General features: G+C 39.5%; 1 protein-coding gene across 1 annotated transcript in view; it reads right to left on the reverse strand.

Moving 5' to 3' along the window:
* LOC108719945 (raftlin) overlaps window positions 1-27,831 on the reverse strand; it is a 198,711-nt gene that overhangs the window by 154,034 nt on the left and 16,846 nt on the right. The window contains exon 2 of the mRNA XM_018269260.2: window positions 15,850-16,005. Coding sequence (XP_018124749.1) covers window positions 15,850-15,994 — 145 coding nt within the window. The 5' untranslated portion in view covers window positions 15,995-16,005. The remainder of the gene's footprint in view (window positions 1-15,849; window positions 16,006-27,831) is intronic.

A 27,831-nucleotide genomic window follows, 5' to 3' on the forward strand; every position in this document is an offset into this window, starting at 1 on the left:
ATTTATTATCTTGAAGACAAGTAGATGTTAATTTGAAAGCTTTTTTTTTTTACATACTGCGGTCTTGTAATTGATGAACATTGAAAGAAGTGCAATTTAGCATATGTTCTTTATGCAATCTTGCTTGGGTATTCAGTTGGCAAGAGCTCAATGGGAAAGAATGGAGGCAGCCACTGGCTATTATAAGGAATGGGGTGTGCACAAAATAAACAAGTAGGATAACAAGTGCATCACAGTGTGGCTTAACCCTTTACTTGCCAGAGTCCTTTGTTCTAGCCATGCCTTGTGTTAACAGTAATTTGCACTTTGGCATTTACCAACATGCAATCTGGAACCGGTAAATCTATGGCGTCAGCACAATGGTACAGTTATGCTAGCACTAAAGATTCTACAGTCGGTGGTAGTTAAAGGGTTACCCTCTTTCCTTTCCTTTTAAAGATGTGTAACACCTATTTGGGCTGCATAGCACACAAATAGTTAAACTGTCCAGCTAGCAGTAGAAGCATGGGTTACACTGCGACTTACACAACAGGGTCAGGGCCTTCGCCATGTGGAAGTGTTCCCTCTATGGTGTAGTGCAACTACATCCCCCAGGCTACTGTGCATACAACAAAAGATGGGCGCCAGGAGGTTCTTGCAGTAAAACAGAAAACGGTTTATTTAACTATGCACGAGGCAAGTGACCACAGGTTTAGTACTCACGCAGGAGCTGAGGCAATAGCACATTTCTCACACAGAGCTGCAGGCATTAGGCATTTCTCACAGAGGAAAGGTCTCCATTAGGCATTTGCAGTATTACACACATTCCCTCCTGGAAGTTGTCAGGAAAGCAGCTTGTACCCTACAGTCCCTCTTCACTGAGGTCCCTGACTGGAGGCAACACACAGAGCCTCAGGGAAGCGACTCCCTTACTGCAAATCCTTGTTGGAGCTTCAGCTGCTCTTTCTCTCTCACCTCTCTGCCTTTCTCTCCTAGAGAGACTATAACAAGTCTGCCCTAGTGCAACTATTCCTCATTAACGGGGTTACCTGGTCCCCGACTTCTTCTCCAAAGCACATGGGCCTTTCTGGGCCTTGCTGTAACCAGGCTCCCCTGAGCACACCCAGCTGGATCAGCATCCACAGGCCAAAGAGGAAGTGGCCACTCCCTACACACACTATATAGCAGTGTAGCAGGGGAGTGTCATTCTCTCCTGGCAGATCACTCTAAGAAAAAGGTGGGGGCCTTAAAGCTGCAGGGCAGATTACCCAGTAGGGGTCCCTACATATGTATAAAAATTGATGCTTAGCATGGATTCAGCAAACAGAAAGACCTAATTTTTTAGGGTTTTTGTTCAATATAATTATGGATGCCCTGTTGTGGCCTTCTTATTATGGTTCCAGCACTACAGATGGAGCGGGGATATGTAAATGATGTCCCAATCTAAGAATCGTATTAAAGCACAGACAAGACTCTCTGGGGCAAATTCACTAAGGCGCGAAGCGCCGAACGCTAGCGTTAATTCGCTAGCGTTTGGCATTTTCGCTACTGCGCAAATTCACTAACGAACGCTGGCGTAGTTTCGCTAGTGTTACTTCGCAACCTTACACCAGGCGAATCTTCGCTAGCGACGAAACTACGCAAATTCACTAACTTGCGCAGTGTAGGGAACGCTACCTTTTACGCTAGACTTCCTTCGCCACCTCAGACCTGGCGAAGCGCAATAGAGTAGATAGGGATTGTTTAAAAAAAAAGTCAAAATTTTTTCTAAGTCCCAAAAAACGCTGGCGTGTTCTCTGCATGATGGCTGATAGGCTGAAAAAGATCGAAAATTTTTTGGGGCTCCCCTTCCTCCCCCCTACATTTCCTGACTCATGGCAACTTACCTAGACAGTGGGCACATGTGTAGGGCAAAATAAAATTTTTATTTGCTAATTTGAAGGTTTTCTAGGCATTTGTAGTGCATATACGTGTTCCTCCATTGAAATTTGAATTTCGCGCCGTATGCAAATTAGCCTTCGCTAGCGCAACTTCGCTTTATATAGCGAATCAATGCTAGCGCAACTTCGCAACCATACGCTACCCCTGTGTGCAACTTCGATTTTAGTGAATTTGCGGAGCCCTGGCGAAACTACGCCTGGCAAAGTGTGGCGAAGTGCGGCGAAGTTGCGCCTGGCGCACCTTCGCATCTTAGTGAATTTGCGACTCTGAGTGAAATCTGTTGCTGTTGCAATCAATACATTCAATGTAGCGAGACACAGAGCTTGACTCTCCATGTTACATTACCTTTCAGCAATGATATAATAATAATTGCACAGAATTCGTATGTCAAAATGTATATATTTTTGACAATATACTAAAAATTTAATTAAAAAACATTTATGTTCACTTTATAGTGCCTTTGGCAGTAAGATATGAATTTGCAATATCTAAAAATCAATCAAATCCAACATCTCTCTCACTCCCCCACTTAAAATGTTTGGGGGCACATTTACTAAGGGTCGAATATCGAGGGTTAATTAACCCTCGATATTCGACCATAGAAGTAAAATCCTTCGGCTTCAAATATCGAAGTCAAAGGACTTACCGCAAATACTTCGATCGAACGATCGAAGGAAAAATCATTCGATCGAACGATTAAATCCTTTGAATCAAACGATTCGAAGGATTTTAATCCATTGATCGAAGGATTTTCCTTCGAAATTCAACGTTTTTTTACTTTGAATACTTCATTTGAGCTTAGTAAATGTGCCCCTTAGTGTGAAGTACAATTCCACCCCCACCCAAGGAGTGTATTAATTGCTGCTACTTGTGGTGGTCATTAAAGGAGAAGGGATAGAGCTCACCAAACTGTATGGCACAGTTACGTATCTCTTCCCCAGAAGCTGCAATCACAGGATTACACTAAGTTTGCAACTCCGCAAAATCCAAATAGACTCTTTGAATTGCGATCACCAGAGAAGTTTCATAGGGACCGTCATCCACTTTAGTGACTTTATTTTAGCGCACATTGTGACATTGTGGCAATTATTTTGCAAACAAGCTTACGCATTTCGTGTCTAAACTAACTGACACTTCCTCAGAGCTACCCACTCGTGATGGCCATATTTACATTAGATAAATTTCCTTATACTTCTAATGAGACCAGGTATGAGGATCCTGGAACTAGTGAAGGAACTAGTAATAGTTTATCTATGACATGCATTGTATAATCCTACATAGACAGATCCATATGTCTCCAATGCACAGGCTGAAAACAAGCTACATATCATTTGCGTGTTGCTTGTTTGTTGTCTCCCAATTCCTTTGTCTTGAGCCAATACTGAGCATTTTGCCGCATAAAATATGGCATCCCCATGCTCAAAATGGTCCCCCATTGGGAGCAAGTTTGGGTGTTTTGATGCTATATTTGCGGAAAACATCAATAATAACTACAGTAGAAGCCCCATTTTACGGTGTAAAATGGTGTAAAATCCAGGAAAATCCAGGAAAATGTAAAATCAGGGAAATGTATTATATAGGTAGGACCACAAAACAACAATGTAAAATTAGGGAAAACTTAAAACCAGGGGATGTAAAATGGGGGTTCTACTGTATATGCGTAGTAGGACTTTTAAGCACTAATGGTAGCATGGTTTGCTTTAGAGAATGTCCTTACAATTCAGTTATTTCCATGCGTATCTGAGATGAAGAACAGTGATTATATCTTATTAGTAAGAGAATGGCATAGACATTTTCCTAGTTAACAATCCCACCAGCCTTATTTGATTCAATCTGTTTCCAGCTCATTCTTCTTGTGAACACAAATCCTTTCATCATTTCATAGACACACAGCTTCTCATGTACAAAACATTCTACATTTTCATGGGCGAGATTAGGATGTTTTGAGGCAACTTCGGGTGACTTCGGAAAATGAAGCGCTCCAAGTGCCATCCTGCCGGTTATTTAGATTCTAGCCAACGGGAAGGCTTTTCATCAGAAGAAGAGGCGATTTGTCGCCGGGCAACTAAATCTCCCAGAATCTTAGCGTTTGCCCTTCACTGCAAATTTCTATGTAATGCAAGAATATATTTTAGCCTGAGTTCCCAATTTACTTGGAAGAAAGGCCAAAAGAACATCACAAGGGAAGGGTGAAATGTTGCAAAATTGTAACAGTTCAGAGTCTGCATTAGAATTACTGAGCTGCCAGACTCAAACACCAGAGACACGAACATTCAACTTTAAACTTAGATTTTGTAAAAACAGTAAAAATAAATAAATAATGGAAAGTAATCGAAATAAGTAATTATGCCTGGGGAACAATCTAAAAACAACTGAAAAAAAGTGTTTTGAAGGTGAACAAACGCTTTAACCTGTTTTCAAGTTTCTTTTGGAAGGAGTATCTTTACATACTGTATGAGATGCTACCAAGCTCCTGTTTGGCTGAGACTACGTGTGTAACTTTGTAGATAGGAAGGCTTGCCTCACTTACTGGTGTGTTTGTAGGTAGTTTGGTTTGGTCTGATCCAGCAGACATCCGTGTCACTTTTTAGCATACAGCCATATCTGATTAGCACAACATGTGACATTCTTATATTGGCTTCATTCTATCTGCCAGATGTCCTAGCAATCATTTCCATTTATAAAAAGACTTAAGGCGTTATGGAATAAAAGGCACTAAGTTTGCCTAGGTGCAGTAGCCCATAGTAACCAATCAGCAGGTAGAATTTACTTGTCACCTGTTTAAAAGCAAACATCTTATTGGTTGCTATGGGTTACTGCTCCTGGGCAAACTTAGGGCCTTTTATTACATTTGGGGGTTAGTAAATGTACTGTGGTACAAACGTGGCATTTGCTATCCTTATCAGACTATACATTATTGTTGTCCTGCATAAATCTGCAATAGCACAGTGCCTCCTAATATAGCACCCCTAACTTACTCCTTATAAGAATATTGCAAGTCACCAAGGAACCAAGGATTTCCTTGACCAGGTCACGGAGATACGAAGTGACTTTTAATACCTTCATGTTTTACAACAGGTGGCACATTATTTATTATAATATATACTTTTTGATGTGTGATAATATAAGGCAACATAAGTAATAATAATATTTCCCATATACACACTTAGGGAGTTACTTATTAAGCTCTAAATTGTTCAAGTCGGACTAGATAAAATACCATTTTTTCTGAGAAACAAATAAAAACAAAAATTTTAAAGGATTTGTTAAAGTGCGATGGTGTTAAAAGTCAGATGAAAAAAGTTCTCCAACTCAGACCTGCAAAGAACATGTAAAAGTCTATGGCAGATGTCCTATTAACAATTGGAAGATTTTCTGAGTTGTGCTGGGTTTCGGGCAATTTTACAAAACAATCTAATGTTTTGAGCGCAAAATCAAAGAAAAGATTGTACTTTTTTACAATTTTATCGTGACTTTTTCCGCACAAGAAAAAACTGTGAACATGTATTGATAAACAGGGTTGAAACTCCATGCGATTTGGTTCTGAGTAGTTTTCATAAAATAGTGAGAGAATTTTTTGGATTTTGATAAACAACCCCCTTAATATAACTCTTAATATTTTGGCCTCACACGTACTAACATTTTGAGGACAAGTAAATTCTCATTTGCCCAGATTGCAAAAATTGCCAACAATCTTCAACTTTGATGCACTAACTTTTGCCATCTTTTATTATGATGCCTTGGGGCTTGTCTAAGACTTTGTTTTATCACATGGGATGGGTCAACACATCTGTTCTGCCATCATGCGATATGTTCCAACCCCTCAAGTGTCAGATTGGCCTACAGCCTTGTACAACCTGAGGCAGTTTAACAGCCCTACAGTATGTCTATAGGAATCTGAAGGACCTGCTCACTTTAGACCAGTGATCCCCAACCAGTAGCTCGTGAGCAACATGTTGCTCCCCAACCTCTTGGATGTTGCTCCCAGTGGCCTCAAAGCAGGTGCTTTTTTTTGAATTCCAGGCTTGGAGACAAGATTTGGTTGCATAAAAACCAGATGCACTGCCAAACAGAGCCTCCAATAGGCTGCCAGTCCACATAGGGGCTAGTAATAGCCAATCACATCCCTTATTTGGCACCACCCAGGAAGATTTTTCATGCTTGTGTGTTGCTCCCCAACTCTTTTTACATCTGAATGTTGCTCACGAGTGAAAAAGGTTGGGGACCCCTGCTTTAGACCATTAGATTGTCAGACGCATTTTCATTTTCAGGCTTTGCTTTCTTTTAGAATACAAAATTTCTACACAGATGCTAAGGCAACCATGATTCCTGAATTCACTGTAAATTCCACAACCAAAAAAGGAATACTCTAACTTTCCAACACTAAATGCCTATGAAGTTAAGCAGCAAAAGATGTAGCATTAAACACAACTAATCTGCTTTAATCCAGAGCCAGATCATCAATCTGTGATTCTTATGCGTTACTATCATACTGTTCTATGGCAAATAAATATTTTATCCTACAGTAGTTTATTACACTACAGAAAAAAATACATAAATACAGAATCTACTTTGCGTTTGGTCTACTACGTTGGCACATATTTTTAAGATGAATGCCTTTTGTTTGAGTTTGGCCTGTGGAGTGTATGATCTAACGCGGCATATGGTGAGAATTACTTGGGCACTGGTATTTTATACTTGGCTGAAGCTGATGATTCAGAAAGAGGATCTTACCTCACAGAGAAAGATGGTGAACCCTTTCCGAATTACCCCATTAGAAGCAGGAAATGAATCATAACAAAAAAGGAATAATAGAAGGATGAAATTATTCCTAGCTTATAAAATTCAGAACTTCTATGCAGAGTTAGCCAAACATTGAAATTGCACAGCAAAGGGGAACATTATATTATGCAAAATAGTGTTTTATTTATTTATATTTTACTTTACAAATGTGAAAAAATGTGTCATTTTATCTACTATGAGCTGCCACCTGGGACCATCCAATTCATGGTGCACACAAACAGACCAAGGGCAAGCATACACTACATGTGAGGTCATATCAGCCAATGAATCGACAGAGTTCTGTCTTTTACTCCCACACTGTTGCAGTTAGAGCTGCAGTATTTCTGGTCAGGTGATCTTTGAGGCAGCACACAGACCATCACAAAATGGGGGCTCAAGGGAAAAGATGTAAAAGGGCAATATTTACTAATACCTATATTTCAGTTTGGTACGGTTCTATAACAAGCCTCTTAAAGGCACAATTCAGTGGGAAATCTATTTACCCAGTTTTTTGTTTTTTTTTACAATGAACAATTCCTTTAATATGATGTAAACTGTCTGTTGATTAAATATTAATTCTGAGGGTATAGTTTACCTTTCACAAAATCATGCACTATACCCATAAAACATACATTCATTATATCACAGGGACACTTTACTAATCTGCAGAATGAATGACAACAACATCAGAACTTATGAAATATAATAAAAGAAGATGGTATGTTTAAGACTTGCATTACTGGGTAGGGTTTTCCAATGTCTTAACAATGTGTCAAAATCAAATAAAATATTTTCAAACAAATATTTTCAAACAATGTGTCATGCAAGAGTTATTGCTTGATAAAGCCATAAAATTCTGTTAAAAGTAGATAACTGTGCACAAAGTTTTGACGCGAGCGACTTTTCCGACGCGTGTCCAAAAATTTTTGACGCCGACAAATTTTTCCGTGAATTTATTCGCCGGCAGAGAAATGTGGAAATCCACCGCAAATTCGTGCCTGCCGAATTTATTTGCCCATCACTAATAGAGAACCCGGAAACTGTTTAGCTACTTTTTCCAACAGTAAAAGAAGGTTTGCAAATTTTTACAAATATTTTGCGCCAGTGAGCAGTGAATGGAATAAATGCTCTTACTGAAAAAGTTGTTAAGCTTGCTCCAAATAATTACAAGACCCTTCAGGCATTTCTTAAAAGTGCAGAATTATAAGTGGCAATGCAATAACAGTTTAAGGAAGAATTTTACATTGCAGAATGCACATTTTTATTCTTATTTGTGCAGACTGTTTTTCTCCTTGCGACTTTTTTTTACATTCTCCCATAAATCTCTCAGATTGCATTAGAAAAATGTGAGATTAGAGCTGAAACACTTTCTATTCATTCCTATGGGATTTTTTATCTTATTTTTAGGATTCATTTCCTATGGTATTTATGGTTTGTTTATTTATCAAGCAGTGAACATTCACCCATTGATAAATACACTTCTAGAAATCCTATAGGAATTAATAGAAGGTGGGTGAATTTTTTTAGGGTGAGCTCTAATCTGACATTTTGATAATCTGCCCCTTAGTGAGTATTAGCTAATGCTTATCTGCTGCAGTGAGAGTTTGAATAGTGTGCCTTTATAAACTGGCAGTTCTAGACGATCACAGATGGAAGATTTAACAAACCAATCGAAGCCAGTGACATAAACACACAATTTATGGCACTTTCTTTGTACATTTTCTCACCTTGAGCGTTTATGGCTGTTGACAACCAACTGTTTTATTCACATTTTTGTGACAGACTCACTCAGGAAGTTCAAAGAGGCAGAAAAAAAAAGTTCTCCTCTACATAACAATGTGGTCTGTTTCAGCTGCTGCTCCCCCATTTCCCTTCCAGTCTTACACAGGGCACTGTCACAACACACTAATCTTTCCAGAAGTCCGTGCTTCCTTCCTACTCGCTTTCAGGCGTGCACATGATCTGTTTTTAGCACATTCTGCCTTCACGTCTCGAATGAACAATCGGACAAACAGTGGCAGTTAAGCCACTATCATTCAAGCTATAAAGTACAGAGTAACAATAGTCATTTTGTGCAATTGTAGTTAGTTAAACAACACAGAGTTCCTTTTTTCAGGTACAGTAAAAATAAGTCTTGGGAAGGGTGGTCACATTACTAAGGGGTCTTACTACTGGTATAGAGACAAATATTATTAGCTTTACTTAAAGTTGCTTTCCTTACTCCCTAATCCTGCACCAGGGCTGGGCCAAGCCAACGGGCACCCTAGGCATCCTGGCTGGCTACCACAGTACCACCCTACTAAGGTTGCCACCTTTCCTCCCGACTAATTCCAGGTGGGGAGGTGGGGCCATTAAAGGAAAACTATACCCCCAAAATGAATACTTAAGCAACAGATAGTTTATATCAAATTGAATGACATATTAAAGAATCTTACCAAACTGGAATATATATTTACATAAATATCGCCCTTTTACATCTCTTGCCTTGAACCACCATTTCGTGACTCTATCTGTGCTGCCTCAGAGATCACCTGACCAGAAATACTACAACACTAACTGTAACAGGAAGAAGTGAGGAAGCAAAAGGCAGAACTCTGTCTCTTAATTGGCTCATGTGACCTAACATGTGGTTTGTATGTGTGCACAGTGAATCTTACGATCTCAGGGGGCGGCCCTTATTTTTTAAAATGGCAATTTTCTATTTATGATTACCCAATGGCACATACTACTAAAAAAGTATATTATTATGATAATGGTTCATTTACATGAAGCAGGGTTTTACACATGAGCTGTTTTACTCAGTATCTTTTAATAGAGACCTACATTGTTTGGGGGGTATAGTTTTCCTTTAAGTAGCAGGAGGTAGGGCTGTGACATGGCAGGGATGGGGTGTGACATAGAGGGTGTAACATGCTGTAGAGGGCGGGGCTATGACGTGGAGATTGGCGAATGGCCATTCGCCTCATCAATCTCAGGGAATCCTGCCCAGTCCGGTTTTCCTAATTTGTAAAACTGGGCAGGCAGTTTTGGCCCAGACAGACCTTCAAAAAACCAGACTGTTCGGGTCAAAACCAGACAGGTGGCAACCCTAAACCCCTGCACGTTCGCTCACATGTGCCTTAACAGAGGGGAGGGGAGAGCAGCAGAGGGAGCACGACAATCCGGACAAGGGGTAAGCAGAAAACCCCCTTAACAGGTAACTGACCAGCGCCCCCATGGCTGCGCCCTAGGCAGGTGGCTCTTCTGCTTACCCCTAATTCTAGCTCTGTCCTGCTCCATCGTAGCTACAGCAGGCCCTCACTGTATGAGTGTGGAATAAATATCTTTGAGATGCTTATGCCAGAAAGGGCAGCAATGGTACAAAATCCTCGTACTTATATTTAGCTGCAAAGTACAATGCCAAGTTACTGGATGACTCACTTGGTGACAATGTGCCCTCGAATTTCCTTTTTTAGCTGTGTGTATGAAATTATCTTTTGTTTGTTCTTTTAACAATTTTAGTGTACTTCAACTAGGGAATAGTCCAAATTCGCATCAAATTTGATAAAAATTAGAAAATTTGGATATCGAAATTTATTATTTGCTGTCTCCTTAAAAATTCGACTTTGACTATTCACCATCTAAAACCTGCAGAATTGCTGTTTTAGCCTATGGGTGACCTCCTAGAACCCATTTGGAGTCATTTGGTGGACTTTAAAAAATAGAACGTTTTTTTGGAAAATACATCGATTCGAATTTGATCGAATACAGCCTATTCCCCCAAAGTTAAAAGATTCTATTTGTTTTTAATACATTTCGGTTGGTCTTTTTTTATTCGAATGTCAAGGTGATGGGAGTTTAAAACTGAGTTTAAAAAAGTGCAAAAAATTTGAGCAATTTGTTGTGTTTTACATTTTGGACGCAGAAGAATCACTGCATGGCACTGCTCTGCATCTCATCTGGAACTGCATGAACACTAATAGACAAACTTTTCTGCATTTGTGTCTGTGGTAATTTTCACCCTTTATGTATTTTCACACAAAATTCTTTGTGCACATCGTAATTTGTTGCATGCCTTGCTTTCAAATTTTCAGTGTGTGTTTACAACGGTGCTTATTTGTACATATAACATTTGTTTTTTTTTCATATATTTTAATAAGTATCAGGATAAGATTATTCTGAATACATACATCTCCAGTTGTTCTGAATATCAAAGTCAAAGTCAAAATAAACTTTATTGTCATCTCAGCAGTATACGAATATACATTGAGACGAGATGACGTGGCTCCAGCTAGTACAGATCACAAAAAGGCACTTAAAAATACACAATCAATATATAAACATGAAATGTGTAATATATAGGCAGAAATTGGATATATACATGTGTAAACCTTTAGAATTGTGCAAATAAATTAACAGTTCACAAAGTTAAGTTCACACTTCAGGTGTGTATTCTTATTCTTATTCATATTCTTGCTAGGACTGACAAAAATTCTGCTAACAAAATAAAAAGACTTAAAACTTATAGCTGAATTAAGCTGTGGAAATGGAAAATAATATTAAGTAGCACTTTAACTCTCTGGTCATACATTAAATATACATTTGTGAATAACAGGTTCACTTTTCTTCCTGTCTCTCCTGCTTCCCTTTTCTATGGAGATTTATATTTCAAAAACAATAGTAAATTAGGGGGATATTTCTCCTCCTCTATCACATGACCAATAATCTCTGTATTTCAACAATCCAACTCCCTATAAGCAGTAGGGATGCACCAAAGCCATCATATTTGTAAAACAGAATCTTCCACAAATTATTTGCCTGAATATAAAATCAAAGAGACTGCTGAGACCTGAATATGGTGTTTGGGTCACAAATGTAAAGGTGGCAAACCTACTTGATTTGCAATGTAACGCTGCACCCACAGTATTCACATAGTAAAGACTTGCAGCACAGGGGTTAACACTTTTAGAGTGATTGCACAATTTGACTTCTTTTAAGCTGGCCATAGATGTAAAGATTTTTAAAAGATCAGATCCTGATCGTGAGACCACGATCTTCTCGGAACGATCGTACGATCGTACAAATTTACCATCAACTAAAAAGACCAATTTGCCAGGAGAACAAAGGGGAGCTGCCTGCTTAGCCCGGCAAACATAGATAGATTGCACTGGGTCCGACAAAGATTTTTTGACCCAGCCGATCAATTTCCTGACAGATGTCGGCCGAAAAATCGTAAGATGTACGATCGTTCGAATACCACTAACCGCACGATAATTTCAAAGGATTGGTCGGACTTCCCTAAAATTGGTCGTTCGGCAAGAAGAATCGTCGCGTCTATGGGGACCTTATGGTCACATATAAGATTAAGATTAAAAAATGACCACTGCACTGCTGATCAGACCTAAGAAAGATTTCCTAATCCATAAATGGATCCACAATTTATCCAGTTATGCCCTAAACCCACTCTGTCTTCCTATACAATTCTTGCACAATTCCCATTCCCTCTATAGGCTATCCATGCACATAACCAAATTACACATAGGGGCAGATTTACATATGGTCGAATATCGAGGGTTAATTAACCCTCGATATTCGACTGCCGAATGTAAATCCTTCGACTTCGAATATCGAAGTCAAAGGATTTACCGCAATTAGATCAAACGATTAAATCCTTCGAACCGAACGATTCAAAGGATTTTAATCCATCGGTCGAACGATTTTTCTACGACCAAAAAACATATGAAAGCCTATGGGGACCTTCCTAACATGGCACCTCGGTAGGTTTTAGGTGGCGAAGTAGGGGGTTGAAGTTTTTTTTAAAGAGACAGTACTTCGACTATCGAATGGTCGAATATTCGAAAATTTTTTAGTTCGAATCGTTCGATTTGAAGTCGAAGGTCGAAGTAGCCAATTCGATGGTCAAAGTAGCCAAAAAAAACATTTCGAAATGTGAAGTTTTTTTTATTCTATTCCTTCACTCGAGCAAAGTAAATGTGCCCCCCAAGAGTCGAGGCCAAGACCCTGTTTAGTAATTTAAAGGACAACTAAAGCCTAAAAATTAATATGGTTAAAATGCCATATTTTAAAGTTTTAGCTTCTCAATAGCAGCAATGATCCAGGACTTCAAACTTGTCACAGGGGGTCACCATCTTGCAAAGTGTCTGCGACACTCACATGCTCAGTGGACACTGAGCAGCTGTTGAAGCTAAGCTTAGGGGTCATCACAAATTAGAAAATGAGGTTGGTTTAACTGACGCTGATGCTACAAGGAAGATTATTAAATTCTGATGCTAGTTGCACTGGTTTCTCTGCTGCCACATAGTAATTATCTGTATTAATTACTAATCAGCCTTATATTGTGACATTTATATTCTATGTGTACTGTATATTGTGAGTGGGTCCCTAAGTTCAGTAAGTGACAGCAGCACAGAGCATGTGCAGTGAATCAGCAGAAAAGAAAATGAGGAGCTACTGGGGCATCTTTGGAGACACAGATCTTTACTGATAAAGGGCGGTGGTTGCCTTAGGCTCGTACAGAAGCCCCAAACATTATGTACAACATTTCTAGCTACTTCTTTTGTTATGCTTTACTTTTCCTTTAAAGGTGTGGTTCACCTTTAGGGCAGAGACACGTGGAAATTCGGGGAGATTTAGTCGCCCAGCGCCAAATAGCCTCTTCTTCGGGCGACTACTCTTCCAGAAGTGCCTTCCCGCCGGCTAGAATCTCAATCACCGACGGGATGGCAATTGGAGCGATTCGTTTTCCGAAGTCGCCAGAAGTTGCCTCACGAGGAAACTTTGGGTGACTTCGGAAAACGAATCGCTCCAAGTGCCATCCTGCCTGCGATTTCGATTCTAGGTGGCAAGAAGGCATTGCGAGGAGATTAGTCACCCGAAGAAGAGGCGATTTGTCGACGGGCGACTAATCTCCCCGAATCTCCCAGTGTGTCTCTGCTCTTAAATTAAAGAAACAGTAACACCAAAAAATTTTATTATTTTAAAGAAATGCCAATGTAATCTACTGCTGCTCTGCACTGGTAAAACTGGTGTGTTTGCTTTAGACTACTATAGTTTATATAAACAAGCTGCTGTGTAGCCATGGGGGCAGCCATTCAAGCTGGAAAAAAGGAGTAAAGTCACAGGATACACAGGAAATAACAGATAAGCTCTGTAATAAGCAGTGAGATTCCTCAGAACTTACTGTGGACCATAGCAACCAGATTTCTGCAACTGTAAACTGGAGAGCTGCTGAATAAAATGCTAAATAACATAAAAGCCACAAATAATAAAAACAAATTAAAACCAATTGCAAAATGACTCAGTCAGAATATTACTCTCTACATCATAATGCATGTTAACGCAAAGGTGGACAAGCCCTTTAAGGAGATTGCCTCAATTGTCAGTGTAACCAAACAGCTGCATGCATCTCATTGCATACATTTCTCCAAATTAAATGGGCCTGGTGTGTGCAACAAACTGGAAAGAGAGAGGATTCAAACAGGCAGCTGAGGAATGCTAAGAGGTATAGTTCAACATCATGGAAAGGGCAAAGGTCCAACATCTCTAATTTTGGTGTTTGCCATATAATACCTCTAAGAATATATTTGCTATATCCCAGCACAATACTTAGTTAAACCTGCTGTCAGTCCCTAAATCACAAGCAGATGCAGATAATGGAACCAGATGCAGAGAAGCTCAATCCATTGGCATTTGGGAGCGAGGCATTATTTCATGCTAGAGGAGTCACTAAACATGGCGTTGCCGATAGCTATAGAAGTAAAACCACATTTCCTGTCAATATGTTTTCCCACAGTTGTATAAAGCCCACTGATATAGGGATAGTGTTACATTGTGAGAGAGAGAGAGGCTGTGCATTTCCATATTTATCCCTACCAGAACTGAGGAGAATTTAATTTGAATCAATGCAGTTTATGACCCTTTGACGTCCTGTCATATGACTGCTAATGAATGTAATCTTACCCATCTTTGGTCGTCCCTTTTATTAAGTTTGCGTTCTGCTGACTATTTGTGACTGTCATTGTGGGATGTGATACCTTACCCTTCTCCATGTAAGGAATCCAAATATATTCTGAATGAACTGTGGGCAAATTTTTAAAACAGATGCACAGATCAGTATTTTACTAATAAAAATCCCTACCCCCTACCCACCATAGTCCCCCACCCCCGCACAGGTGTTAACACCTGTAAATGCCCCATAGCCTGTAATTATCCCTTGTTGCAGAATTAGCGGAGTGGAGCTCACAGGGGCCATCTTCAGCACTTCTTCTTCGAGAAAGTGACGTATTAGCGCATGCGCAGTTGGAGCAGTCGCCCGCTTTGTGATTACTGCGCATGCGCCGAAAGTGACGAAAATTATCGAAGCGCCAGAAGAAGGCCTGATGATTACCGAAGCTCCAGAAGATGGCGCCCGTGACAGCCGCTGGGCTGACTGCAACGAGGGGTAATTACAGGCTTAGGGGTGTTAACACCTGTTTGGGCAGAGCAGGGAGGGGGTTATGGAGGGTAAGGGGTAGTGGGTTTTATTAGCAAGGGGGTTTAGTTCTCCTTAAAGCATACCTCCCAAATGTCCTGATTTTTGTGGGACAATCCCGCTTTTCACAGCTCAACCCGCAGTCCCGCATTTGCACTGAAATGTCCCGACTTAGTCCTGCACTGAACCGCAGGACTAAGCTCACACAGGTAGTGATTCTCTGAGGTGCCCCCTAGGGGTGACAGCATCGGACAGTGACATGGAATTTCAAGTCGCACAGCCTGGAGTTACCTTGTGTGGCAGGAGCACAGAGCCGGATCCCAGCCAGCAGGTCACATAGAACAGACCAGATACTGCAACTCTGCCCCCTACTCGTCACTGGGGGGCGGAGAGGTGCCTGTCAGAACCTTCTTGCCCGCTCTGTGGCTTCTCTCACTGCGGGGTAATGGGGGGGACTTATCCCCTATTACTGGCATTATCACTCTGGCCCTCAATCCCCATAATATAATTAGTGGTGCCTGGAATAAGGACCAACCAAATCCTCATGAATGGAAGGTGAAGTGTATTTATTTATTTATAACACTGTGTACTTTTACTACTACTTATACCATTTAGTTGTCTAAAGATGCACAAACACTTATAAAGTTCCTGACAAATAAGCATACATGTAAACGTACCTTGACTTAATGTTGTGAAGTCGACGTATCGATATTCATAAACCACATCAATCTTAGTTTCAACATGTGGTCGCTTCAAGGTAGAATAGATGTTCCCTGGCCTTTTGTCATCTAGTTTCTCCAATTTATTTAGTCCACAGCCCATTGTTGGTGGTCCTACAAAAAAAAAAAACCATTCTGGTGAATATTTCTCAAAGTTAGAATGGTTTGAGGTTAACAGTTTTTTCATGTTGAATTCAGACAGGATCAGATGGCTGACAGTTATGTAACAGGCCAGCTGCCACTATGTCAGTGACCAATTTTATTTTACTGCTCATTAGCTTGTCATCTGTGAAATAGGAACATTAAGATCATTTAATCAATGTTTCAATCAGCTGTACTGTACGGACAGAATGTATCTAATAATAGCGGAATAAAGCAGGCATTTAACATGATTTCTCAAAAAAAACAAAAACGTCCTAAGTTCTTATCCTTTCAAAATACAGTTGAGCAGGAAATATGACTGATGCACAGGTACAATGTACACCCTCATGCAGAAAGCTAATATGGCTTCTTTTGGGCATCAATTTGGAAACATAGGAGACAATTTTATTCATACCAAAGGGACACACTAAGGTTCCTTCTTGAACTAATCAATCCAAAGAATTCATGAATAATAGACGTAACTAGTAGTTAGATGCATTTAAAGGCTCATTTATGAAAGTAGTGGAAAAAAAAAAAATACTCAAGTGTAATGAATCCATAATGCAACATTCTTTCCCAGAATCCCAGCGCTATTGTGCCTGCTGGAGAGACCGAAAACCCTAAACAGGCACAATGTGCAAGGTAATAAGAAGCACCTGGGCATGGCACGGGCATGGTTTTACACACTTTTCAATTGCATGCGATTTAACTGTTTCAACCAACCCTGTACTTACTGCCTAGTCAAGGAATGTGTTAAGTACCGGGTGCTTTGAATCTGATGCCCTAGAATAGGTGAGAGCAGCATACTAGCACATGTTAGAGATAGCATAGATTAGGCACACATAGATACGAGAGAAGTGCAAAGACTTGCACCCATGAAGCAAAGTGTGTGTCTGCAAAAAAACATGTACACGTGGAAGTAATGATGCAGATTTAACCCTCATACCATGCCTTTCAGTGAAATTTCACTTTTGTTTCTTAGTTTAAGGGTAGGACTACGCAAACGATTCCGGCGCAATTCGACGCGATGTGACAAAAATAAGGTAAGAGATAGAATTGTTGCATGGTGTCGCAGCATTGATCTGGCGCAACACGACTGTCGGATACAGACGCTGCGCGCTGCGTCTGCATTTGACAGTCGTGTCGCGTCGGATTAACGCGCGACCAACTAATCAACTGAGCGCTGTGTCTGCATCCGACAATCGTGTCGCATCGGATCAACGCTGCGACACCATGCGACAATTCTATCTCTTTTTTTTGTCACATGCGACAAGTCGCATGCGTTTTGTCGCAGCGCGTCGGATCGCGCTGAAATCGTTTGTGTAGTCTTACCCTAATACATTGCTATAAAAAGGAAAGAATAACCTTATAAACCTGAGCAATGTAATCAACTGTAAATTATTTTTCATTTATATTTAAGCTGCAAAGCATATAAATAAAAAGAGGACCAAAATATCCATTGTTAAACGTATCATCAAAAACAAATGGCAGGGAAAAACCCCCCAAAAAAACTCTCCATTGTAAGCAAAGCTGAGGCTGCCAGTGTTGGTGTATGGAAGCCGAATTCCTTTATTTTACTATAAGGCAAAGAACGTAATGTTATTTCCTGGTCAGAAATTTGTGTGGGACTCGGGAGTGTCTCTGTCCAATATCCCTCTTTCACCAGTCATTAAAGGAAAAGGAAAGCTCCAAGACAGTTTATTGCCAACAGATTAGCCACAATAGTGCAAGCTAGAATGCTATATTTATTCTGCAGAATGCTTTATCAAAACTGAGTAAACAGCTCTAGACACTGTCTCTGTTTGTTTAGGATAGAAGCTGCCATATAAGCTTGGTGTGACATCACTTCCTGCCTGAGTCTCTCCCTGCTCACATACAGCTCTGAGCTCAGATTACAGCAGGGATGGGAGGAGGGAGGGGAAGAGGAGCACACTGAGCATGCTCAAGCCCTGCCCTGGAGGTTTATGCTGAAAACAGGAAGTCTGATACAGAAGCCCAAGTGTACACAATAAAAGGAAAGAAATGCTGTGTTTCTTTTGACAGAGGACTCAGAGCTGAGGGTTTACTGGTGTATTTATATAGACCTTTCTGATAAAGCTTATTTAATTTTAGCCTTTCCTTCTCCTTTAAGAAGAATGAAAGCCTATTGGCACAAAAAAATTGGAAACAGCTAAAATAATAAAGGGGTTATTTACTAAGCTCCGAATTCCCGAAATTCCCCGAAATCCGAAAAAAAATCGTGATTTTTTTGTGTTATAATAGGCTTTTAAAATAATCACTAATTTTTTCGGAATTTATTAAACCCCGAGGGCTAAAAAGCCAGAATATAAAAACACAGCATCTCAAACCTGTCGAGGTTGCATAAAAGTCAATGGGTTGCTACTATTGGTCTGTGCCGTGTTTGAATAAAGGCCTCTTATTACATTAAGAAGGTGCTGTTCTTGTCTACATTAAAAGTCAATGGGAACAGTCTCATTGATTTTTGGTTGTGTCCGGGGTTTCGGGCAATTTCACAATGTTTTCGGAGAAAGTTCAGGAAAAAATCGTGAAAATCTGAGCTTTTCCCGCAAAAGTAATTTTCGGGAAAATGTAATAATAAATAAGCATTAAAAACCTGAGCGGCTTAGATCGGAGTTTGTAGCAGCCGATATTGAGATAAATTCGGACCTTAATAAATAACCCACTAAGTGTTACTGTGTGCAACATGTTCCCAGTTATTTGTCTTGGATGTCGGATATTAACCCTTTTGTATCAATTTTGCCTAATATCTTGTATTTTATCCATTTCCACACTTCTACATATTTTGCTGAATTCCAACCATTACATATGCTTTTATTTTTTCATTTCACTTGTTACCACGATCACCCCACAGGAAATAATGGATTTAGCTGAACCCGATATCTTTATAGAAGTCTGCTAAAATCATTGTCACCGCTTAAATAAATCCAGGTAAATTGCAACATGCTGAAAACAACTTTCTATGAGACATAAAACTGTAAAACAGACACCCAACACAAAATATTCTTAAAGGAAAACTAACTAAAATATGGCATTTTAGCCATATAACTTTTTAGGGTTTAGTTCTCCTTTAACTTTGTAGAGCTCCCCTAAAAGTTAATCTCAAGGTGCCCATTAGCTACACTATTCTTGGTCCCCTATTTTTTTACCTTTGAGAAAAAACGATGGTTAAAAGTGATTAAAGATATATTCATTTTAACCAAATCAAGAAAGTGCTGTTTTGTTTTTTTTTGCAGACTTTTTTTTTTAAAACATGCAATATAATAATTCCAAATGTAGATTTTTCCCATCCAGTCTGTTTCCAATTAAATACCTGAGAGCATTACTAAGCAGAAACAGATACTTTTACTTTGCCTGCTCTCCGAAGTATTTGCTCCTTGCTTTCCAGAAGGTACAGTGATAGCTGAGCCACAAGAAGAAGATAGGAATAAACTAATTAAGAACAGATTGGAATATTATGTTTATCAGGATACACTGAGCAGAAAGGATTCTGATATTTACTAGGCAGATAGAGAGTGTGCTATGCTAGCCAAATTAGATCTCACATCCCACACACAAAAACAACTTGACTGAGCAATCAAGCTGTCTAATTTGTTCTCTGTAAATTATGGATGATGGCACTTAAGCTCTGCTATTGGCATCACTGATCTGCCGCGTATCATACACTTGGGATAATTTATGAAGGTGGCATTGCACATGTATGGGTTATAAACTCACAATAAGTGATGTAGACACTATAAACAAACGTACAGTTTAGCAATAGGATTTGATATATTTCTGGCATTGCCCTTTTTTGTCTATGTAGGGATGGGACCTATTATCCAGAACACTTGGGACCTGGGGTATTTCCCAGATAAGGGGTATTCCTGTAATTTGGATCGCCATATCTTAAGTCGACTCAAAAATCATTTAGATATGAAATTTAAAAAAAATTTATATAAATATATTTAATATTTTAGACTTTGAGCACCCAAAGACAGCTGGAGATAAGGTAGTACAGGTATGGCATCCGTTATCCGGAAACCCGCTATCCAGAAAGTTCCGAATTACGCAAAGGCCGTCTCCCATAGACCCCATTATAATGAAATAATCCAAATTTTTAAAAATGATTTCCTTTTTCTCTGTAATAATAAAACAGTACCTTGTACTTGATCCAAACTAAGACATAATTAATCCTTATTGGAAGCAAAACCAGCCTATAGGGTTGATTTAATGTTTACATGATTTCCTAGTAGACTTAATGTATGAAGATCCAAATTACGGAAAGACCCGTTATCCGGAAAGACCCAGGTCCCGAGCATTCTGGATAATAGGTCCCATACCTGTATAGGGGCTGTTATCATGATATTTAACTGGGAAGTAGTATCAATTTTTCGTGAGGGATATTGTGCCTACCCATGAAATATCCATGGATATATAGACCTGAAGCTCACTGTACCCATTAATGATTATCTCAATGAGTAATATTGTGTATAACATAACATGCACACATAAACTCTTCTCTTTCTTTTCAGTAATAAAAATGTGACAGACAACACTGCTAGCTGGAAAGCACTGTCATAGATTTAACTAGGAGAGAGAAGCTTAGCAAAGGCAGAGCCAATAAAACATATACAGTAGCTGAATGAAAAGAGTACCATTTTTCATAGGAAAAGAAAAAAATGGATCATAAAAAAGGGAATAATTAAGAGATGACAGTATCCCTTCTATATATATATATATATATATATATATATATATATATATATATATATATATATATATATATATATATATATATATATTCGGAAAACACTGCTAATGAAGAAATGCTTCTCAGAATACAGTTTCTTTCATTTGAGTTTAGAAGGAGTAGGGAAGTGTGCTATTTACACATATCAGCGGCCAATAAACTAGGAGATCTTTATTGGGAACAAGTGACCGTGCACCACAGTGGTTGTTTATTCACTGCCTCAGCAGCGACAATCAGTCCATGCCTCTGCATTGTAAAACCCTCATTGTAATCTGTATCCTTGTAAATAAACTCTCTTCCAAGTTCCCATGATAGACATACTGCCTTTCTCTGTTCAAAGGAACTCTAAAGTGCAAACACTTCTGTCTTCTCACTGCTCTGCAGGGGGTCCATTATGGCCGCAGACCCCACCTTTCAGTTTCTACTTACCAGGTTTGATGATATTCTGTATCCCTTGTAGGCCTGTACACAACACTAACTAACAGTGTGTAACCATGTTTTTATAGCGGACAAAGTGGATTGCAAGTGGATGAAACTTCAGAAGAATATGTTATCTCGATTTATTCAGCAAAATGGGCACAAAAAGAAAGAGCACAGGCTTTAGAATGAGATTGGTTGCCAGTTTTCCCCAGCACTGAAGTAGCAGAGCAGCCCAGTGCCATAAAAGGGGTTAATTAACACTTTAAAGGAGAACTAAAGCTTAACTAGCACTGCGTATCTTGACAGCGCTATATAAATAAATGATGATGATGATGATAACTAAAGAAGTAGCTAGAAATGTTGCACATTATGTTATGGACTTCTGTACCAGCCCAAGGCAACCACAACCCTTTAGCAGTGAAGATCTGTTCCTCCAAAGATGCCCCAGTAGCTCCCCATCTTCTTTTGTGCTCATTCTCTGCATATGCTCTGTGCTTCTGTCACTTACTGAGTTTAGGGACAGGCTCATAATATACAATACACAGAATAAAGATTTCACAAATTAGTAATTAATACAGATAATTACTACATGGCAGCTCAGAAACCAGTGCAATTAACATCAGCATTTAATAATCAACCTTGGAGCCTAAGATTATATTACAGACCAACCTCATTTCCTGCTTGATAATTTGTGACAACCCCTAAGCTTAGCTTCTCAACAGCTGCTCAGAGCATGTGCAGATACTTTCCAAGATGTCATGTTTGAAGTCCTGGATCATTGTTGCTATTGAGATGCTGAAACTTTAGGCTGGTGCAAAGTTCAGTATGTAAAATATTTCATTTTTAGGCTTTAGTTCTCATTTAATATAAAAGTAGGTAGCATAATGCTCCAAACTGTGTTACTTTTGCCTTTTAAGTCTGAGAAAAAAATGTAAGAAAACAAACGCAGTAATTCTGTTTATGTCCTTACTAATCACTAATTCACTGTGGCTGTAGGCAAATATTACCATAAAACATAAAATACTAAGGTGACTGTAAACAGGCAAAAACAGCATTTATCTTAAAGGGGAACTTTCGCGAAAATGAAAATTTAATATGAGCTTCAGCATACAGGAATAAGAAACTTTCTAAATACAATCAATTAAATATTCTGTACCGTTTCTGAAATAATTAAGTTTATCTTCACTATTCCTCTCTCAGCATTTGTTTCACCTCTTTCTGTCTTCATGCAGGAGTTGGGTGTCAGATGAATGATCCAATCAGGGTCGAAACTAGGGGTAGGCAGGGTAGGCATGTGCCTAGGGCACAAAGCTGGGGGGGGGCAGGCACGTACCTTCTCTGTTGCCTATCCCATGTCCGGTCCCTTATTTTCCTGGTCTGTTTCGTGCATGCGTGTGTGGCTATTCGCATAAGTGTGCATCGAGTGGCAGTTCACGCATGCGCACATCCAACCGGCCGGGTTGCCTAGGGTGCCTGCCCTACACGGCATGGCTCTGGATCCAATATATCTTATAGGGGGCTTCTTTTACCTAGAAGATGTATTAGAGCTTACTCTATTAAAACCACAGAAATCTTGTCTGCAAAAGGCAGTTATTTTGTTACATTTTGTTTGTACAGGTATAGGATCCCTTATCCGGAAACCCGATATCCAGAAAGTCTCCCATAGACTCCATTTTATCCGAATAATCCAAATTTTCAAAAATGATTTCCCTTTTCTCTGTAATAATAAAATAGTAGCTTGTACTTTATCCCAACTAAGATATAATTAATCCTTATTGGAAGCAAATCCAGCCTATTGGGTTTATTTAATGTTTAAATGAATTTCTAGTAGACTTAAGGCATGAAGACCCAAATTACGGAAAGATCCGTTATCCGGAAACCCCCAGGTCCCGAGCATTCTGGATAACAGGTCCCATACCTGTACTGGAATCAGATATTTGAGTGAGCTCTAATACATCTACTAGGAAAGGAACCCCCTATAAGATATATTGGATCATTCATCTGACACCCAACTGCTGCACTAAGACAGAATGAACAGAAACAGATGCTGAGTATTAATTAAAGTATTAATATGGATACAAAATTGGGCTCAAGCCTCAAATGATGTTCTAAGCAAAGGTACTTGCATCCATACACAATCCTTCACATATTGCAGTGGGTACCAATGCACCTGTTCAGTCTGCTCTGAAGACCAGTGAGCAAAGGATGGACATAACACTAGGGGGCAAATTTACTGAAGGGCGAAGTGGCTAACGCTAGCAAAAATTCGCCAGCGTGGCGTCATTTTGCCACTTCGCTGATTTACTAACGGGTGCTGGCGTAAATTCGCTAGCGAAGTGGACCTACTCTAGCACTACTTCGCACCCTTACGCCAGGCGAAGTTGCGCTATGGCGAAGGGACGTTACTACGCTAATTCACTGACTTGTGGATTTTACTGAATGTAACCTCTTGCGCCAGATATCTCTTCGCCACCTCAGACCAGGCGAAGTGCAATAGAGCAGATAGGAGTTTCTTCTAAAAAAGTTTACATTTTTTCAAAGTCCCAAAAAACACTGGCGTCTTTTACTTTTTAAAGGGTTATAGGCTGAAAAAGATCGTAAATTTTTTTGGGGTATACTCCTTCCCCCTTACAAGCTTGCTTGACGAATTAATGCTAGAGCAGCTTCGCTACCTTTCGCCTCCCTGAACGCAACTTCAGATTTTAGTGAATTAGCGGCGCCCTGGCAAAACTTCGCCTGGTGAAGTGCGGCGAAGGCATCGATAGCGTATTTTCGGCACTTAGTGAATTTGCCCCTGGATGTATTGGCAGTTTGGAATTCCAGGTTTGCCTTAGTGACTTCACCACAACTGCCATGCAAATGCTGTGTATACTAATGCTGTAATTGATGCTGCAAGCATCTGAGAAAAACATGCAATGCTACTTTTTTAACATGTTTTCCATCCATATTGGTGTGTTTCAACTGTTGTCCTGGGTGCCTGCTACTATGTTGGAATTCTGAGAAACTGCATTTTGGATGAAAAAAAAGCCAGTGGCCTTGTGGCATGATCTAAGCCAAATGCAACATTAAAGCTAGCTCCATCTGCACAAATGAAGTCATGCCATAGTGTAAGTAGTTACAGATGCACAGTGACATATTAATTAACCAACGCCATTCCATCATGTCTTCATCTGACAGTATTTGACTGCACAAATAAATACTGTATGTAATAAGTAGCCCAAATTACAGTTTCCCGTGACCCCCGTACAGCCCCCGCTGTCCCAGAATGCATACAATAATTATAACATGAGCGCTGTATACAAGCCAAAACAAGATTATTTGAAATCAACAGTATTTAGTAAGCATGGCTGTTAAACTGCACCAGTTACAGTAGTTACGCACAAGAACCAATTAAAATGTTTCAATTCACTGTCACCTAAACTATGGCTGCTTGGATAGAAAATAAAGTAAATATAATAGATTAAGGTTATGGACACTATGTAGCAAACTGCTTGACTACTCTGTTTTCGATCGATATATAATGAAAATAATCAGAACTGTTTCATCCCCTTGAAGCCATATAATGAAAATGATATTCTGGGACGTAACGTCTCCATTCAGCCTGAGACAAGTGGCCTGTGCCTGGAAAAGAGAATTTATAAATTGCCTGTATAGTAGTGATTGGCCAATTTCTGCGAAACTCGAAAATTTATGCCAGCGTTAAAGTCAATGAGCGTCCGAATAGTGTTGATGCTCGGCGGTTTTGACATGAGCCACTTTTCGGTCGCGCGCCTGCGAATTTTCGAGGGAGTTTCGCAAATTTATTCTCCTGCGCGAGACAGGGAAATTCATTCGCCCATTACTACATTACTAATCAATGAATTTATTAAGTGCATGAGCCCTGTAAACTGATTTTTTTGTTTTATAGAAACAACACTAACATGATAAGACGGTTTTACAGTGCTGCGAAATGATAAAGTAGGGTGGGTAAGTACATTTGAGTTCTTTAAACATTTAATTTAAAAATATAGGGGACAATAATGTTCCTTGTTATCATTACAACTGATCTTTCAATGCAGCAAATCACCATGCAATTGATCAGCCTGGGACCAACATTAAAGATTCTTCACAGATATAAAAGTTCACACAATTGTGTGTATATAACACAAATACATAATTTGCACAATTGAAGCCTCCCTTCAGTGTACAAATGCACTGGTTTCCTGAAGCCTGGCTTTATCATTGGCTTCCCATATATTTCCTGTATAGTCTCAGAGGAACAATGCTGGCATACAGAATGCCACAGTTAATTACGTTAACAGTCAGAACACAAAGCCATTTGCATTCCACACCATATACGGTCAATTCTATGTGTACATTTATGACAGCAAAACTGCTAAAATTGATATAACATACATTATGTTGACATTGTTTTTTAATATAATATAATCTTTTTTTTTGGGGGGGTGTATGTGCATATGTGGCTCTATAATAAGCAAAGTTTCAGTTTAACTGACACATATCTTGAATTTAGGCATAGCCAGGGTAAAACCATATCACATGTAAGAGTTTATGGTCTGGGGAATCTGGTTTTCTGATCAATTGTTGATTTAGAAAATAAAAGCATCAGACTCCCCCCAGTCTGACACTGGATAGCAGTCAGGTCAGGAATTAGCCAAAGGCTGCCAAATTAGCCAAGTCAGCACATGTATACTGTTTATGCACATTATAATCAACATGGCAGCTAGAAACATTAAACAAAATGTTACCCTACTTATTTAAACGTTTTACCTTTTTATAATTATGTACAGTATAGGTTTTTAATCTGTCCAAATACAGGTATGGAATCCGTTATCCAGAAACCCATCATCCAGATAGCTCAGCATTACGGGAAGACCATCTCCCACAGACTCCATTTTAATCAAATAAATACTTTTTTTTATCTATAACAATATAAAAGTACCTTAAACTTGTAACATTAATCCATATTGGAGGCAAACAATCCTAATGAGTTTAATTAACGTTTGAATTAGGGTTAGGGTTTTTTAGTACACTTAAAGGAGAAACAAACCCTTAATAAATAAAAACCATACCCCCTGCCCTACATAGACCCCCCCCTCCCTCCTCCCCCTTGCCTAGCTGCTACCCTGGGCAAATACCCCTAAGTCTTTACTTGCCCTTCCATGCAGATTCTGTCCAGCGGAGTTCACGGGGTCCATCTTCAGCTTCGGTAATCTTCGGAATGAGACCAACGTGTTGCAATTTTAGTGAGTTTCGGCGCATTCGCAGTTGTCGTTAATAGAGAAAATTGCTCCAACTGCGCATGTGTCTCTATCCGAATATTACTGAAGAGAAGAAGATGGCTGCCGTGAACTCCGCTGGAAAGAATCTGCATGGAGGAGTAAGTAAAGAGTTAGGGGCATTTGCCCAGGGTAGCAGCTAGGCTGGGAGGGAGGGGGGTCTATGTAGGGTAGTGGGGTAGGGTTTTTTTAACTTTAGGGTTTAGTTTTCCTTTAAGGTATGGAGATCCAAATTACAGAAAGGCCCCTTATTCAAAAAGATAACTGGTCCCATACCTGTATAAAGGTTACTTACAGGGCCAAAGCCAGGAGTACAAAATGGCAGCAAATACTGTCGATGTGTGTAACAGCAATAACATGATATGCTTGCTCCAATCTAGCCATGGGCAGAGCTCTCAGTCAGGTGTCAGTGAATGTAGAAATAGTTACATGCCAGCTGTTTGGCTTCACCAAGGAAAGGAGGAACCTCAGGAAAAACTGACTTTTACCGAATAGCATTAGGTCACATCCAAGTGTAGACAGACAAAAACAAAGTAACATCAATAATGCTTCTAAGAGCTGTTACTGTGACTGCTGCCGGCTCGCTCACAGTCAACCCTCATTCATATAATAGTAGAAATAGGTAAGTCATTAAAGGAAAACTATATCCCCAAAATGAATACTTAAGCAACAGATAGTTTATATCAAATTGAATGACATATTAAAGAATCTTACCAAACTGGAATATATATTTACATAAATATTCTCTTTTACATCTCTTGCCTTGAACCACCATTTCGTGACTCTATCTGTGCTGCCTCAGAGATCACCTGTCCAGAAATACTACAACACTAACTGTAACAGGAAGAAGTGAGGAAGCAAAAGGCAGAACTCTGTCTGTTAATTGGCTCATGTGACCTTACATGTGGTTTGTATGTGAGCACAGTGAATCTTACGATCTCAGGGGGCGGCCCTTATTTTTTAAAATGGCAATTTTCTATTTATGATTACCCAATGGCACATACTACTAAAAAAGTATATTATTATGATAATGGTTCATTTACATGAAGCAGGGTTTTACACATGAGCTGTTTTACTCAGTATCTTTTAATAGAGACCTACATTGTTTGGGGGGTATAGTTTTCCTTTAAATACCAGGGGTCTTTAATGTTCGAAATCTGAGAGATTTGTTTTTTAATTTTCACCTGTATGCAGTGCAAAACAGGGCATATTGTGATAAATACAGCAGCTGTACAGAATGAATCAATCACTTTATTTCCACTAGGTCAGGGCAGACAGTGATCACATACTACAGCTGTGTTTTTCACAGCTTGCATGGTCACTCAATATAATTCCTATCCGTCAAAAATT

This window comes from Xenopus laevis, chromosome 6S (genome assembly GCF_017654675.1).
Source record: "Xenopus laevis strain J_2021 chromosome 6S, Xenopus_laevis_v10.1, whole genome shotgun sequence".
NCBI classification, from domain to species: domain Eukaryota; kingdom Metazoa; phylum Chordata; class Amphibia; order Anura; family Pipidae; genus Xenopus; species Xenopus laevis.